This window comes from Phyllobates terribilis, unplaced genomic scaffold, assembly GCF_046119375.1.
Source record: "Phyllobates terribilis strain yellow unplaced genomic scaffold, ASM4611937v1 Scaffold_2__4_contigs__length_985480577, whole genome shotgun sequence".
NCBI classification, from domain to species: Eukaryota; Metazoa; Chordata; class Amphibia; order Anura; family Dendrobatidae; genus Phyllobates; species Phyllobates terribilis.
The window spans coordinates 534,020,601-534,035,588 of NW_027362762.1; the positions used below are offsets into that span (position 1 = coordinate 534,020,601).

At 45.8% G+C, this 14,988-nt stretch overlaps 1 protein-coding gene across 2 annotated transcripts in view; it reads left to right on the forward strand.

The window, feature by feature from the left end:
• Window positions 1–74: 74 nt before the first annotated feature.
• Window positions 75–14,988, forward strand: part of NUDC (nuclear distribution C, dynein complex regulator) — a 54,721-nt gene continuing 39,807 nt past the window's right edge. The window contains exons 1-5 of one of the 2 annotated variants that reach the window (XM_073666171.1): window positions 84–331; window positions 2,839–2,916; window positions 2,997–3,197; window positions 5,836–5,889; window positions 13,380–13,499. In XM_073666171.1, the coding sequence (XP_073522272.1) occupies window positions 254–331; window positions 2,839–2,916; window positions 2,997–3,197; window positions 5,836–5,889; window positions 13,380–13,499 (531 nt within the window). In that variant the 5' untranslated portion in view covers window positions 84–253. Of the gene's footprint in view, window positions 332–2,838; window positions 2,917–2,996; window positions 3,198–5,835; window positions 5,890–13,379; window positions 13,500–14,988 lie in introns of both variants that reach the window. The other variant, XM_073666172.1, reaches the window with a different exon arrangement.

The window sequence follows — 14,988 nt, forward strand, 5'->3', positions numbered from 1 at the left end:
CAAGCCTTCTGACGGCACAGGGCAGTCTCTACAGCTCTACCATGGTAATCAATCCGGTCTAGCCCAGAACCATAGAGCGCTATCTACAAATCTCAATACCCCATGATACAGAGCGCCCTCGGTGGCGGTTGGGTCGCCATGGCAATAAGGGCCGTGTAACGTATCGTGTTCGCTGATTGGATGGTCTCTGCAGGGCTGGGAGGACGCTTTCCGGTTCCGTGGAAACATTGCGGCGTGTGCGGGGCAGAGCAGGATGGCGGCTGCGGATGATGAGCGCTTTGATGGGATGTTGCTGGCTATGGCTCAACAGCATGAGGGGGGCGTGCAGGAGGTGAGCGGCTCCAACCCTGCAGCCGGTACATGTCCGTGTGGTCAGTGTGCGGGATCTGGGCTCAGGCCCGAGACCCCCGTGCAGCCATGTGTCTGGGTATCCACCGCCCGGTGCACCTGAGGTACGGCCGCTCCCCACACTAGGGTGGTGCCGTGGTAGAGGGGCCGCTCCCCACACTAGGGTGGTGCCGTGGTAGAGGGGCCGCTCCCCACACTAGGGTGGTGCCGTGGTAGAGGGGCCGCTCCCCACACTAGGGTGGTGCCGTGGTAGAGGGGCCGCTCCCCACACTAGGGTGGTGCCGTGGTAGAGGGGCCGCTCCCCACACTAGGGTGGTGCCGTGGTAGAGGGGCCGCTCCCCACACTAGGGTGGTGCCGTGGTAGAGGGGCCGCTTCCCCACGCCGGGGCGGTGCCGTGGGAGGGGGGCCCGCTTCCCCACGCCGGGGCGGTGCCGTGGGAGGGGGGCCCGCTTCCCCACGCCGGGGCGGTGCCGTGGGAGGGGGGCCCGCTTCCCCACGCCGGGGCGGTGCCGTGGGAGGGGGGCCCGCTTCCCCACGCCGGGGCGGTGCCGTGGGAGGGGGGCCCGCTTCCCCATGCCGGGGCGGTGCCGTGGGAGGGGGGCCCGCTTCCCCGGGGCGGTGCCGTGGGAGGGGGGCCCGCTTCCCCACGCCGGGGCGGTGCTGTGGGAAGGGGGCCATGTGGCTGCTCCTGAATGGTACAATCCAAGGCACTTGTTACATCTCATATACGATGTGCTTTACCCGCGCCCCTGTATCACCCACTCACAGCTTACCCCTGTCACTTTTGCGCTTCACCTACTGACTACAATTAAGCAACTATGCTGAAGTTGATTTCTTGTTCAGAAGCTTTTTTTTTCCCCTGTTTTTTTTTCAGGTTTAATAACAGAATACAATCCAGCGAGGTTCCCTGATGTGAATACACATAAAAGCAGCTACAAAAAATATAAAACTGGCACAAATAATGGGCATCAAAGTGGGCACCGAAAGACTTTATTTAAAAGGATAAATTACTTTGGGTCACTGATCTCACACCACTGTGAAACCCATAGTAATGCCCCGCATCAAACTCAGGTCACTGCAGCCTGGCCCAATTGGGTTCTAGGCATCAAAACGGGTATCAAAGTGGGCAAGTAGCCAAGTTTCACAGATTGGAATGAATAACTGGTGTTTTTAAGGAATTAAATGACTTTGCACCACTGATCTCACACCACCGTTACATATATAGTGATGCCCCACATCAAATTCAGGTCACTGCAGCTTTTATCAAATGGGTTCTGTGCATCAAAATGGCAAATTACCAATTTTCACAGATTAGAATAAATAACTGATTTATAAAGGTTTAAATGACCTTGGGCCACTGATCTCACACCACTGTCACACCTATAGTGATTCCCTGTATCAAATTCAGCTCAATCCAACTTTACCCAAATGGGTTCTGGGTTATCAGAGCTGTCATTAATGTGAGCAATTAGCCAAGCTTCACAGATTTGGATAAGTAATTAGTGTTTTTAAGGGGTTAAATAACTTTGGACCACTGAACTCACCCTACCATCAAACAGATAGTGATGCCCTGCATAAAACTCAGCTCACTCCAGCCTGGCCCAAACGCATTAACCCCCCCCCCCCCCCTACAAACACCAGTTACCATACTTCTTCAAATCTGTGAAAATTGGTCATTTGCCCATTTTGATGCCAGTTCTGATGCCCAGAACCCATTTGGACCAGGCTGTAGTGACTATTTATGTAAAGGTGATGTGAGATCAGTGGCCCAAAGTCATTTAACTCTTTCATTAACACTTTTTGGGGCAAGCTTTGATGACCATTATTTATGCCAGGTTTTTTTTAAGCTGCTTTTAAGTGTATTCACATTGGGCATCTCGCTGCATTGTATTTTATTATTGTGATTTTTTTTTTTTTGTTATTAAACCTATAAAAAAATAGCCGAATAAGAAACTGGTGAAGACGAAACAAACATCAGCATTGTAACTATGTAATCACTAGATGGAACTTCTAGAACATAGAATGTACTGTATACAGACATGAGCGATCCATGTCCCCCCATCCCCCATGAAGCGTGATGTGCCTTGTGTGATGGACCCAACAGCCCCCACACACACGCTGTATGATGGACTCAACAGCCCCCCGACACCCCCCCCCCCCCACACCATGATGGGCTCCGCAGCCTACCCAGTTAAAGGTTCACTTTAGCTGTTAGCAGCATATCTATACAGAACAGGGAATGTCAGCTCATTATAAAGGTTAGTAAAAACTGCAAACGTTCAGGATTATTTTAAATAGATAATTACATTATTTTAAATAGATAATTACATAGAAAATGAAACTATAAAACTACATGACCAAATATGTAAAAAACAGAAACCTCAGTACCTAAAATAAAACCTGATTTAAACAATAGGTATTTTTTTTATAACATTCCCTTTCATTATCTGTAATTGTGGACTAAACCTATACCTTCTTCCTTTATACAGTTGATAAATACTTTCTTCGGTTTTCTAAGAAGAAAAACAGATTTCTTTGTAGGCGGGGATAGTGGAGCAGCTGAAAAGGTGAGAAGGGTTAATTTGGTGGCTTGATGAACCTTAGCCTCTCGCAGGTTATTCATATACATGGTTTGCTGTAATTCCAGCTCATGAATAATGCATTCAACCACCACAACAAGCTAGCCTGTGCAGCTAGAGAACAGAAGGCTGCTGAGCAGCGGGAGCATACTGCTGCAAAACAGGAACATGAGCAAGCAGCCAAACAGAAAGCAATGGAACCTGGAGAGCCACGAATCACCGAGCTCACGGAGGAAGAGGCTGACAAACTTCAGAAAGAAATCGACCAGGTAGTGTGTATGGGGGCTGTGGATTGCCATGGATTACCTTAAATTAATTGTTCGGCAGTAAAATTATTTATTTTATTTTATGCTTGATTAAAGGGGTACTCTGGGGAGATAAAAACTTTTGTACTGTTCCTGCACTCACACACTATAAAGATGAGATGGTCAGTGCACTTCTATTATTTTAATGACCCCTGCAATTCCATGTGACAGAATCTGCTCCAGACCCCTCGTCATTACATCATACACAAGTGTTCATCTCCCCGCTGTAAGGAACAGCCAGCCTGAGAAGAGGAGGGGGCGTGGCTGTTCAGATCTCCAGCCCCCTGATGTGTCTCTATTTCAGATATTATCTGTCTCGATAGATAGATAGATATGTGATAGATAAATAGATGGACAAATAAGGCATAGATGGATATTTTATAAGCCCATGTATGTTTGGTGCACAGAACACTGGGACTTGGGGGGTTTACACCATGTCTGACTGATGCTGCATTTGACACTGCTGTCCTCAGGCTGAGAAGACACTTGACAACCAAGAGTAATAAAGTTGCAGGGGTCAGGACACTACCAAGTTGATATGGTAGAGGGGGGATTGACCATGGCAGTACTGAATAAACCAATGCAGTGCTCTGCCTCTGCTCCCTGTATGACACATGGCAGGATACATTATTGTCACAGGTGTGACAGACAGTCGTTCTGGATCCAGCTGTAGAAGGTCATTGCGCTTGGCTCTGCAGGCACCTTCTTGATCTTTTCATCTCTGTAGTGTAGTGATATCCTTTTCCCTCTAGGACCGAGCAGTAACCTCTACCTTCTGCTGCTAATTGACACAGCCTTGCTGGATGTTTAAAAACCTTCAGTCTCTCCAGAGAGTCGCTGGTGATGGCTCTATTTTCCTCTGTCCAGGCTTGAAGTACTAGTAGTCGGCGAGTGTCTTCTTGGAGGATAGTTGGCGTGATCTCTCTGGAGTGTTCGCAAGCTAAGTGTATTCCCTTGTCTGTTTACCTGTTTGTCTTTAGTTGCAGTGGGGGCTGACTAGTGCTCATCCCGTCCTCTCCCTATCTAGGGCCTATATCTAGGGGCAGTCAGGGATTAGGTTTCCTGCTCGGCAATAGGTGCGGAACCTATTTAGGGACATTATAGTCAGGATGTTGTCAGATATGCCTAGGAGTCTCCACTCCCCCTTTCCCTAGTGTTTGGGCTTCCTCCCCCTCTTCCCATCATAGTGCACTTAGTCTTTCCCTCACCTTGTGTGACAGTTATGCACTGTCATGGGTTGCACAGCAGAGGATCGCAGCATGTATTTGCATCTTTTTGTTGACATCCTGGCTACTAGAAGGGAGCTCACCCTGTTCTTGGACTAACTAGAGACAGATATCAGGGGGCTGGAGATCTGAACAGCCTGGAGCAGCCACGCCCCCTCCTCTTCTCAGGCTGGCTGTTCCTTACAGGGGGCTGGAGATCTGAACAGCCTGGAGCAGCCACGCCCCCTCCTCTTCCCAGGCTGGCTGTTCCTTACAGGGGGCTGGAGATCTGAACAGCCTGGAGCAGCCACGCCCCCTCCTCTTCTCAGGCTGGCTGTTCCTTACAGGGGGCTGGAGATCTGAACAGCCTGGAGCAGCCACGCCTCCTCCTCTTCTCAGGCTGGCTGTTCCTTACAGGGGGGAGATGAACACTTGTGTATGTTGTAATGACACAGACAGGAGGGGTGAGGGGTCAGGAGCAGATTCTGTCACATGGAATTGCAGGGGCTATCAAAATAATAGAAGTGCACTGACCATCTCATCTTTATAGTGTATGAGGGCAGGAACAGTACAATTTTTTTTTTTTCTTTTCTATCTCCTCGGAGTACCCCTTTAAATAATAATATAGTTGCTTGCTCACCTTCCAGCACTCCCACAGATCCAATGCAGGCCGCTCTGCAGGACTGAGCAGACTCTGGATGCGGTGTCTATTCCATTGACAAGTCCCAGCACTGTGCTGCAGTCAGTCACTAATGAGTAGGAGAGCATACCATCGGAGAAACATCCAATGTCGTGCTCTTTTAGTCTACCTGACAAGCTGCGGCCTGTAATTGGCTGCAGTGGTGCTGTGACTTCTAATGGGGCAGACACCTCTGGAAGATGATTATGCTTCCATTCATTATTTTTAATCAATCTATGCCTAATATTTTTTTTTTATTGTCGGACATCCCTTTTAAAGAACATTTCCAACCACAGACATTTGACACACCTTTTAGAGAGCATCGGTGGTTCATTCAAAGGAAATCTGTCAGCAGGTTTTTGACAACTAATCTGAGAGCAGCTTAATGTAGGGGCAGAGACCCTGATTCCAGCGATGTGTTGCTTACTGACCATGTAAACAGATTAGGGGGCGGTTGGATCATTCTGACAGATTATCTTTAAGTAGGCACAAAATTACATGAAACACTCGGCAGGACAGAGCTGAAGACCTGCATATGAAAAGACAAATGCTTGTACATAATTGAAGGTACATGTGAATTTAGCATTGTTTGTTTTTTTTCCCTGAATTTAATTTTCTTTATTTTTCAGAGAATGTCTTTAGAGTCAGAAAATCTTGATTTTATATTTTTCAGTTGTTTAGATTTTCTGTGTCACACAGCGTTTGCTTTTATCTGTAGAATAAAGCTAAAGAGAAAGAGGAGATGCAGGCTGAAAATGCTGAACAACAGGAGGTAAAGTGGAGGACTGTTATTTAATGAGTAAAGGTAGAAATTGCACAATGAGAATGTCAGACCTCTTATTGCACACGTCACACATGTAATATACTATATGTGGGATCATAAAGCGCCTGGAGACGTAGCATTGGTGGGTTAGTGAAGGTTATATGCATTTTCTTTACCTGAAATGGCGATATTTCCTAACCTTTCTTTTTTTTTTAAATCAGATATTTTTTATTAAAAGACTTTTTATAACATTATACATAAACAACAGTGAAGCATCACTAAACTAGCAGTGCCTCTCAAGACCCACCCGTTCCCCCTTCCCCCCACCCATAACAGCCCCAAGAACCATATGGCAAAAAAACAAATTTTGTTACAAACCGTATACCATCATAAAGCTTATCCGACTGTTAAAGCATTACTAGTTTGATCCATAGGTACAGAGCTTAGTATCTGATAATCAGTAATTAGTTATACAGAACATGAGAGACCACAACATTTTAAATTCAAGTGATATTTAAAATAGACATAATATGATAACCATGAAACATATTCCATTTACCCCAGATTTTATCGAATTTACGTATAGCCTTCCGCTTTTTGTACACTCCCTCTTCTAATCTCAATAAAAGACGCATTCTATCCAAAAATTCCTGGAACTTGAGAGGGGAGGGATCCAACCAATGTGCAGCTATAAGCTTTCTGACCTGGTATAGAGTCCTCTTAACAGCTATTATTTCATCCTCTTCACATCCTATTATTTCTACAAGGCCTAATACACACACTTTAGAATATAGGGGTAAATTACACTCAAACACATCATTAATGTACTGCACACACTCATTCCAGAATACAGCGACCCTTCTACACGTCCACATCATATGCATAAGATCAGCTCCTTCCTCTCCACATTTTGGACACTCACTCATTCCTTGCCCCAATGCGCTGTAGAAATTTGGGGGTTCTATATACCCTATGCAATAAGTACAACTGTGAGAGTCTATGTGCCTCACATGTAGATAGAATCGGAACGCTCCCCACCACATCTTCCCACTTCTCTGAGGATATAGTACCAATGTCGCGTTCCCACCTCTCCTTAACATTTAAGGGTCTGTCCCACTGAAATTGCTGCATAAGTATCCCGTAGATTCTGGATATCATTCCCTTCCCACCTCTATGGCATAATAATGTGTTAAACAGTAGATGATGTTGGATTTTACTTTGCATATGTCGCGGCTGTACAAACCATGCATGCCTCATTTGGAGATAAAAGAAACTAGTTTGTGGAATACAGTATTCTTCTTTTATCTGTTGGAACGATTTAAATATTTCCCCCTCTAATATTTGCGCCACATTAGTTATTCCCAATTTTTCCCATATTCCAAATCCTTTCAGTTTATGGATCTCTGTAAGGCCCGCATTATGCCACAGCGGAGTAAACGGGGTAAAGCCTTTTATTCCCAACAACAATTTGATTTTCTGCCACGTTTTCCCCATAAGTGTTAGGGTCGGAAGGTGTCTCCTAGCATCCCACCCCGAGATTCCTGTTTCTAGAAAGGAGGTATTGGCAAATTGTGTGATAATAGACGTATCAGTTTATCTAGGTTCCCCTGGATTAACCAGAGCTGTTGCATTTGAGAAGCTAGAAAATATATCCATGGATTAGGTGTGGCTAGTCCCCCCTGATCTTTGGGCCTTTGAAGTGTATCCAAGCTGATTCTGGCCACCCCTTTTTTCCAGATCAATTCCCGAAACAGTGCCTGAAATTTATAAAATATTCTCATGGGGATCCAAACTGGTGAATTATGAAGGATATATAATAATTGGGGCATTAACACCATTTTAATTAAGTTAGTTCGACCTACCATTGATAGGGGAAGTTTGCTCCAAGTATTGGCCTTTTGTTGAAATTTAGTAAGCAGTTCAAGTAAATTTAAAGAAATATAATCTCCGATAGATGCGGTCACTCTAACTCCGAGATATTTAAATTCTCGCACCACCTTCAAGCAAGTACTCCCTACCCTAGTATTCTGAGACAAACCATCAACCGGCATAAGAACTGATTTGTCCCAATTAATCCGTAAGCCGGAATGATCTCCAAACTCCCTTATTAAATTCATAGCTGTCGTCAGAGATTGCTCCGTGTCACCCAAAAACAACAGAAGGTTGTCAGCATATAGGGCCACCCGCTCCTCCAGTGTTTTGTAGCGGAAACCCTGAATTTCACTGCTGGAACGAAGCTTAACAGCCAATGGCTCCACAGCCAGGGCGAACAGTAGGGGAGACAACGGGCAGCCTTGACGCATGCCCCTGCCCATTTCGATGCTACCAGAAAGACTACCATTAATTCTAATCCGAGCTAGCGGATTGTTATATAGAAGCCGTACCCAGGCCCGAAATCCAGTACCGAACCCCATTTTTCGCAAAACAGCCCATAAATACTCCCATTCGACACTATCAAAAGCCTTAGCGGCATCAAGTGATAGTACTGCCCTACCACCTGTATTTTGTGACTGCATTTGTAGATTAAGAAAAAGCCGACGCAAGTTAATTGCCGTCGACTTGGCCGGTATAAACCCAGTTTGGTCTTCTGCAACCAGATGTGTAATAACCGCCACCAATCTGGTAGCCAAGACCTTAGCTAAAATTTTAACATCTACCGAGAGTAAGGATATTGGCCTATATGATTCGGGGTTTAGTGCATCCTTTCCAGGTTTTGGCAAAAGAACTATGTTAGCCTCCCTCATTGAAGTCGGCAAGGCCCCCCCCCCTCCCTCCCTCACTTACTTAAAAACTTCCAGTAACCTGGGAAGTAAACACCCCCCCCCCCCCCCAGCCTCCTTTATAAATTTCCGCGGGGATCCCGTCAGCACCAGGGGCTTTGTTATTTTGAAAATCTTTTAAAGCTTCCTGCATCTCCTCCAGGGTGATTGGTGCATCTAGTTGCTCTCTCTGGCTATCTGTTAGGCATGGTATTTGCATATCATGAAGGTATAGATCTATGTCCCTTTGCGCCTTAGTCAGTTTGGACGCATATAATTGTCTATAGAACTGAAAAAATTCTTCCATTATAGCCTTTGAATCAGTAATTACCACACCCTTAGTATCCCTGATAGCTGCAATCATAGGAGCCCCAGTTTGGGCCTTAGCTATAGTGGCCAGCAAGTGTCCTGCACTCTCTCCCTCCACATAAAACTGTTGTTTAAGAAAGAATCGTTTATGTTCTGCTTGTTTCAATATATGGTCATTTAGTGTAGCCTGTGCCCGTGTCCAGTGTTCCCTATTCTCTATGATTGGAGACTCAACATACCTCTGTTCCAATATGTCTACTTCCCTCCGCAACTCCTGAGTACGAGCCCTATTTTTGGATTTGATCATGGAAATTTCCTTAATCAGGATCCCCCTTAAGAACGCCTTCATGGCTTCCCATACCGTATTTAAAGGAGCAGGGCCTATATTGTCTTTAAAGAAATTAGCCAATTTACCTGCTAAATCTAACTGTTCCCCGAATACGTCCAGCCAGTAGGGATTAAATCTCCACAGTGCCCTTCTGTTTATGATGCCAGGATCAACCCCCAGAACAACCAATAATGGAGAATGATCAGATAACAATCTTGTGCAGTATTCTACTTTAGTGACTAGAGGGACCAGATGACTATTTCCCAGAGCCAGGTCAATTCTGGACAGAGAGGAATAGGATGCTGAATAGCACGAATACTGTTTAACATTAGGGAAACGAACCCGCCACACATCCACCAGATTGATTTCTTGTAGGACCCTTGCCAACGATGTCTCTTGAGCAGCCCCTCCCCCCACATTACCCCTATACTTATCAAGCTCAGCGTGTAGATACATATTAAAATCACCGATAACTAACAGGGGTATAGTAGCAAATTCCGTTATCCACGGGAATAGTTGTCGCAGAGTCTGTATAGAGAAAGGTGGAGGAACATATAGAGCAATTAGGCAAATTCTAAGCCCAGCCACTCTGCACACTAGACATACATACCTACCCTCCCTGTCACAAATACTTCTTTCACATTCAAAGGGTAAATTCGGATGAATCAATATACTAACCCCTCTAGAGTATGTACTATGTATAGAGTGATAGGCTGGCCCCCTCCAAAGCTTGCTCAGTGCCGCAGCGGCCTCCGTATTGCAATGCGTTTCTTGCAGACAGATTATCGACTCCCGATATTCCTTAAGATATTTAAGTGCCGCAAATCTTTTGTTGTGATCTCCCATACCCCTGACATTCCAGGATACTACATTAATCTGCTTGACCATGTTTTAACGATTGAAAATGAACTGTCACATGCCCCCCTCTGTACCCACACGTGTGTCTGATCATCAAGATTATGGTATTGTAATAATACACAGTCTGCACCAATCAAAGTAAATTCTGTTCTTTTACCCCCCCCCCCCCTCACTACCTCATTTAACATCCCCCCCCCCCCCCCCCTTGATCAAATGAATACCAACAGCCGTAACATGAAGAGTCTGGTGTTTAGCCTCATGCAGCCTAGTAGGCCTTAAGCGCACGAGGAGCCGCGACATGAGTTGCATCAGAGACTCCCTCATTCCCCCCCCCACACAACGTTCCCAGAACATTCAAGCGGCAGAGTGTCTTAACCCTGCCTATACATTGTAGGTGAAACCAGCACCTCAACAACCATATAAGTATATTGGCCTGCCCGAGGTATATATGAGAGCCAGGTTATGAACAGTATATAATAACTGTAAAATAATAATCAACATTTATAAACAGAGATTCATTAGCCAACAGCGGAGTATTATCCACTAGAATTCAAATTTCTTGAATTATTATATTATAATCTGTCAAGAATCTTCTCAAAATTGGTGTCAGCCCGCCTGGATTTGTCTCTCTTTTAAGTCCATCCACTTTGCAGCCTCCTTTGGTGAATCAAAGAAATGAGTTTCACCCAGTGCTGTGACCCGCAGCTGTGCAGGATATAGCATTGCATAGGGTACTTGAAGTGCTCTCAGTCTGCGCTTGATATCTTGAAATTGGGCGCGTCTCCTTTGAACCTCCACAGAAAAATCAGGATAGAAGGACACTCTCGCCCCCTCTATACATAAGTCATTAGCAGACCGCGCCAATTGTAGGATTTTATCTCTGTCACGAAAATGCAGCATTTTGATTAGAACTGTACGCGGCAGTGCCCCAGGCGGTGAAGGTCTGGTGGGGACCCTGTGTGCCCTCTCAATAGCGAACATTCTAGAGAATTTATCCTTTCCAAAGGATTGCAGCAGCCATTTCTCAAAAAAGTCCACCACCTCCCTGCCCTCCGCCTTCTCAGGCACACCCACAATACGCACGTTATTTCTTCTCAGACGATTTTCAAGATCATCCGCTTTATTGAGTAAATAGTTAAGAGTCAGTAGCTGTTTTAAGCGTTTTAGTCATAGGAGACACAGTATCCTCCAAATCCCCCACTCTGCCTTCTGTTGCAGTGAGGCGCTCCCTCATTTTCTGCATGTCATGGCGTATATGAGATATGTCCACTTTCACAGACCCTATGTGTTCAGTAAGATCTGCCTTACTATGTGAGATGGCCAGCAGCACGCCTTTTAAAGTAGGCTCATCATCCTTGGCCAGTGAGTCAGCACCACTGGTAACCTGAGCCTCTCTGCTGGGGGTAGTTGTTGTTTTAGCAGCCTGCACATTCCTCTCATGTGTCTCCCCCGCTGCCCTCTCCACATCCCCTTCAGTTACCGTGCTCTTCAATGTCTGCACATTCCGGTCGGGTGTAAGCTCCTCAGCTCCTCCGCCATGCGCATATTTGGAGAGCCTGTTCACCACCTCCATGCGCTTCTCCCGCTGTCTTGGAGTTTCAGCTCCCGCCTCAGAGGCCACGGCTCCATTTTGGCCCTCGTGCTGTGATGAGCCAGCCGCCTACCTCTGCTTGCTATCTCGCCGGGTCATCTCGTTCTGCACCACCGACTGCTTCATTCCCCCCCCCCCCTCCCCCCCCCCCGCACTCCTGAGACCCCAGGCCACCTGGTGAGATCTTTTAGAAGCAATGATTCCCTCGGGCAGGAAGGATTATAGGACCGGGTTATAGGAGCTCTTCTGCCTCACGTCTTCTCACATGCCCGGCCAGGCCACGCCCCCCTAACCTTTCTTAACAATCAGTTCTCTAATATACTTTTGTTACCTGCACTGCTTCTACGAGTGCATCTCAGTGTGGGTCACGTAACCCTTTGTCATGCAGGCATTGCTTCGTGTCTGTTACTCCCATAATGGACACCGCAATTGGACAAAATAAGAAGAGCACTTCGCTGATGGGGGGACAGAGTTGACTTTGAATTGATCGGGTGTCAACTCGTATGCCCAGATCAGTCTTCAGTCTCCTCTACACTGATACTGCTGAAGCTGAAGAGGCCGGCTCTCCAGTGCAGACAAGCAGTGCGATGTCCTGTTGTCATTAGAAAGCATATCGCTATGCTTTTCAATTGAAGTGGCCGGCGTTCCAAAGTATCTGCAAGACACTAAGCTTGCTGATGCATGGTGCAGATTGATTCAGCCAATGCTTTGGAGCACAGGCATTTGGCCCTTTCTAATGACAAGCAGCACTTGTCAGCTGAAGGGGCTGGCACTTTTCAGAATTGTGGTAGTGGGCTATGTGCTGTCAAAATGTGTGAGTGTGCACTTAAGTAGCCACATGTATGCGATTTGCATACTGCAGTCACTTGTCACTAAATACGTTCAGGTTCTCTCAATTGCAGTGACTTGAGAGAAGGCAGAAGAGACTAGTCGGCATGTGACCGCAGGTATGCAAATTCCATACATACGGTATGTGACCACCTGCTCACACCGGTAATACCAAGGAATCGTGACCACATGCTTATCGCACATAATCACAATTTGGCAAGTTGCAGTCACATACAGGGATTGCAGACTTTTTTCCCAAGTGTTGACATCCCCTTTAATAATGTACATTTTTAGGTTGAATTTCACTTATGTGAAATTACCTAAACACATGAAAGCTCCTTAGTTCTATGATCTTGTTGCCGTGAGTTGTTCATACCTTTTTGTCTTGAAGGAACACTAATTCTAGGACAGAAAATATTAATAACATCAAGCAGATTTGTAGAGGTTCTTCCATTTTCAGATGACCAGTCAACCAACTTTAAGGAAGCCACATTTGTTACCGAATGCAGATGGTGTAGAGGGGGAGGCTCCTGCTGCAGCCAGTTGTCCTAAAATCACACTTACAGAATAGTGGGTCAATTACAGGATATTTCTCTATATATTTCTCAGTTTACATTTGCAATATGAAACAAAACACGATCAGTGGATAGGAGGAGATTGAGGAAGAGGCTGGGGCATTTTTGTATATTTCTATGTTTAATATCCTTTAATTAGGTACTGTGTGTTGTTACCGTCACTTTACTGGTAACCATTCTTTGACATTAAATTCTGGAGCCAAAGTTACCTGCCTGAATCTGTGCTTTACACTCCATGTATTACGACACAGGGTGCTGCTGATGAGGAGGAGGAAGAAGATGAAAAAGATAAAGGCAAGATCAAGCCCAATTCAGGCAATGGAGCAGACCTTCCCAGCTATCGTTGGACGCAAACCCTTTCTGAAGTAGATGTAAGTTGAAGAGTTTTACGACTTGGTCAGGGTCAACTTCTGGGACCCACTGATTTTAAGAATGAGAAGACGACAGTGCTTATTTAGCGCTAACAGCGGTGCCCATGGGCACCTGGCAGTGCAGGTAACTGCAGCATGGTCTGATTCACTTGAATGGCACTTTCTTACAGTTCCCTACACAGCAACACCTTGGTTACTCACCATGCAGGAAATTTTCAAATTCCTATTGATCATAAGGAAATGGCCTCACCTAGAAAGAGACCATTCCTTTACAAAGTGGAAATCGTCCAGCAGGTAGTGAAGTTGGGGTTTCAATAGAATTAAAGGAACTCTGTCAGCACAGAATGGCTGTTCAAACGAAGCACAGGCGCACAGTGCATCATGGCGGTGCCAATCATTTCACTACACCTTCCCACCTGCTTGATTTCCATCTGTCTCTGCCCTTCTGTGGCTCTATGAAGCCAGAGCTGTCAATCACAGAAGTGGGTGGAGATTGAGGGGAAACAAGCAGATGGGAAGGTGTATATAAATGATTGGCCACCCCATGATGCACCATGGGGTGGGGAAGTAGTTTGAACACTCATTCTGTGCTGACAGTTCCTTTTTTAAAAGGAATCTGTCACAATATTTTTTGCTATTTAATTAAGAGGAGCATGATGTAAGGGTTGAAGCTTTGATTCCAGCAATGTGTCACTTACTGAGATGTTTGCTGACATTTGATAAAATGTTTTCTCTGTTGCAGATCTAGCAGTTCTCAGAATGCTGAGCCCTGAATAACTCCACCCACACAACTGATTATCCATTTTCTGTCCATGTACAGTGTACACAGAGAGCAGGTGACTAGGAGGCGTGAGACACCTAGACCTGTAATGATAAAACACTGATTTTATTGAAACGGCAGCACACGGTCCAGTATTTGACTCCTCACTGGAATCCGGTGGATGCCTAAAATTTAATTTTATAGCTGGGCTTGCGATATACTAATTAGTGGATGACTCAGTCGTGGGGGGCATTGCTTTCTCCACATTAATCGTCCCCCTAATCATGTTCTCTCAACCCTGGGGCACGAATGACATGATTTGGAAGAGCAGCATCTTTGCCTGCTCTTTGTAAATTTCTACCTTTTTGGCAATGTGCAGTGAAATCTGGTGTAAACACCCCGGCTTTATCGGCACACTGCACATGTCCTAGGAGGCAGCGGTGATGTAGCCAGCCATTACTGCCAGCTCTTTGCAAAATTCACTGCTGGCTGTGTCCTACATCTACTTCCTTGGGCAGGCTGTCAATCACATTACAGCTACACTCTCTGTGTAGTGATCTGTGACTGTAGTCGCTCCCTGCACTACCCCTATGACTAGAAGCCAGCAGCTGCAGGAAGAATACAACTTAATTTTCTCCCTGTAGCCGCTGTTCAAGTAAGGCAGCGAGGCAGGATTTAATCCCCGTTTGCCAGAATAATACCCCTCTACCTGAAGTTATATAGCGTTTC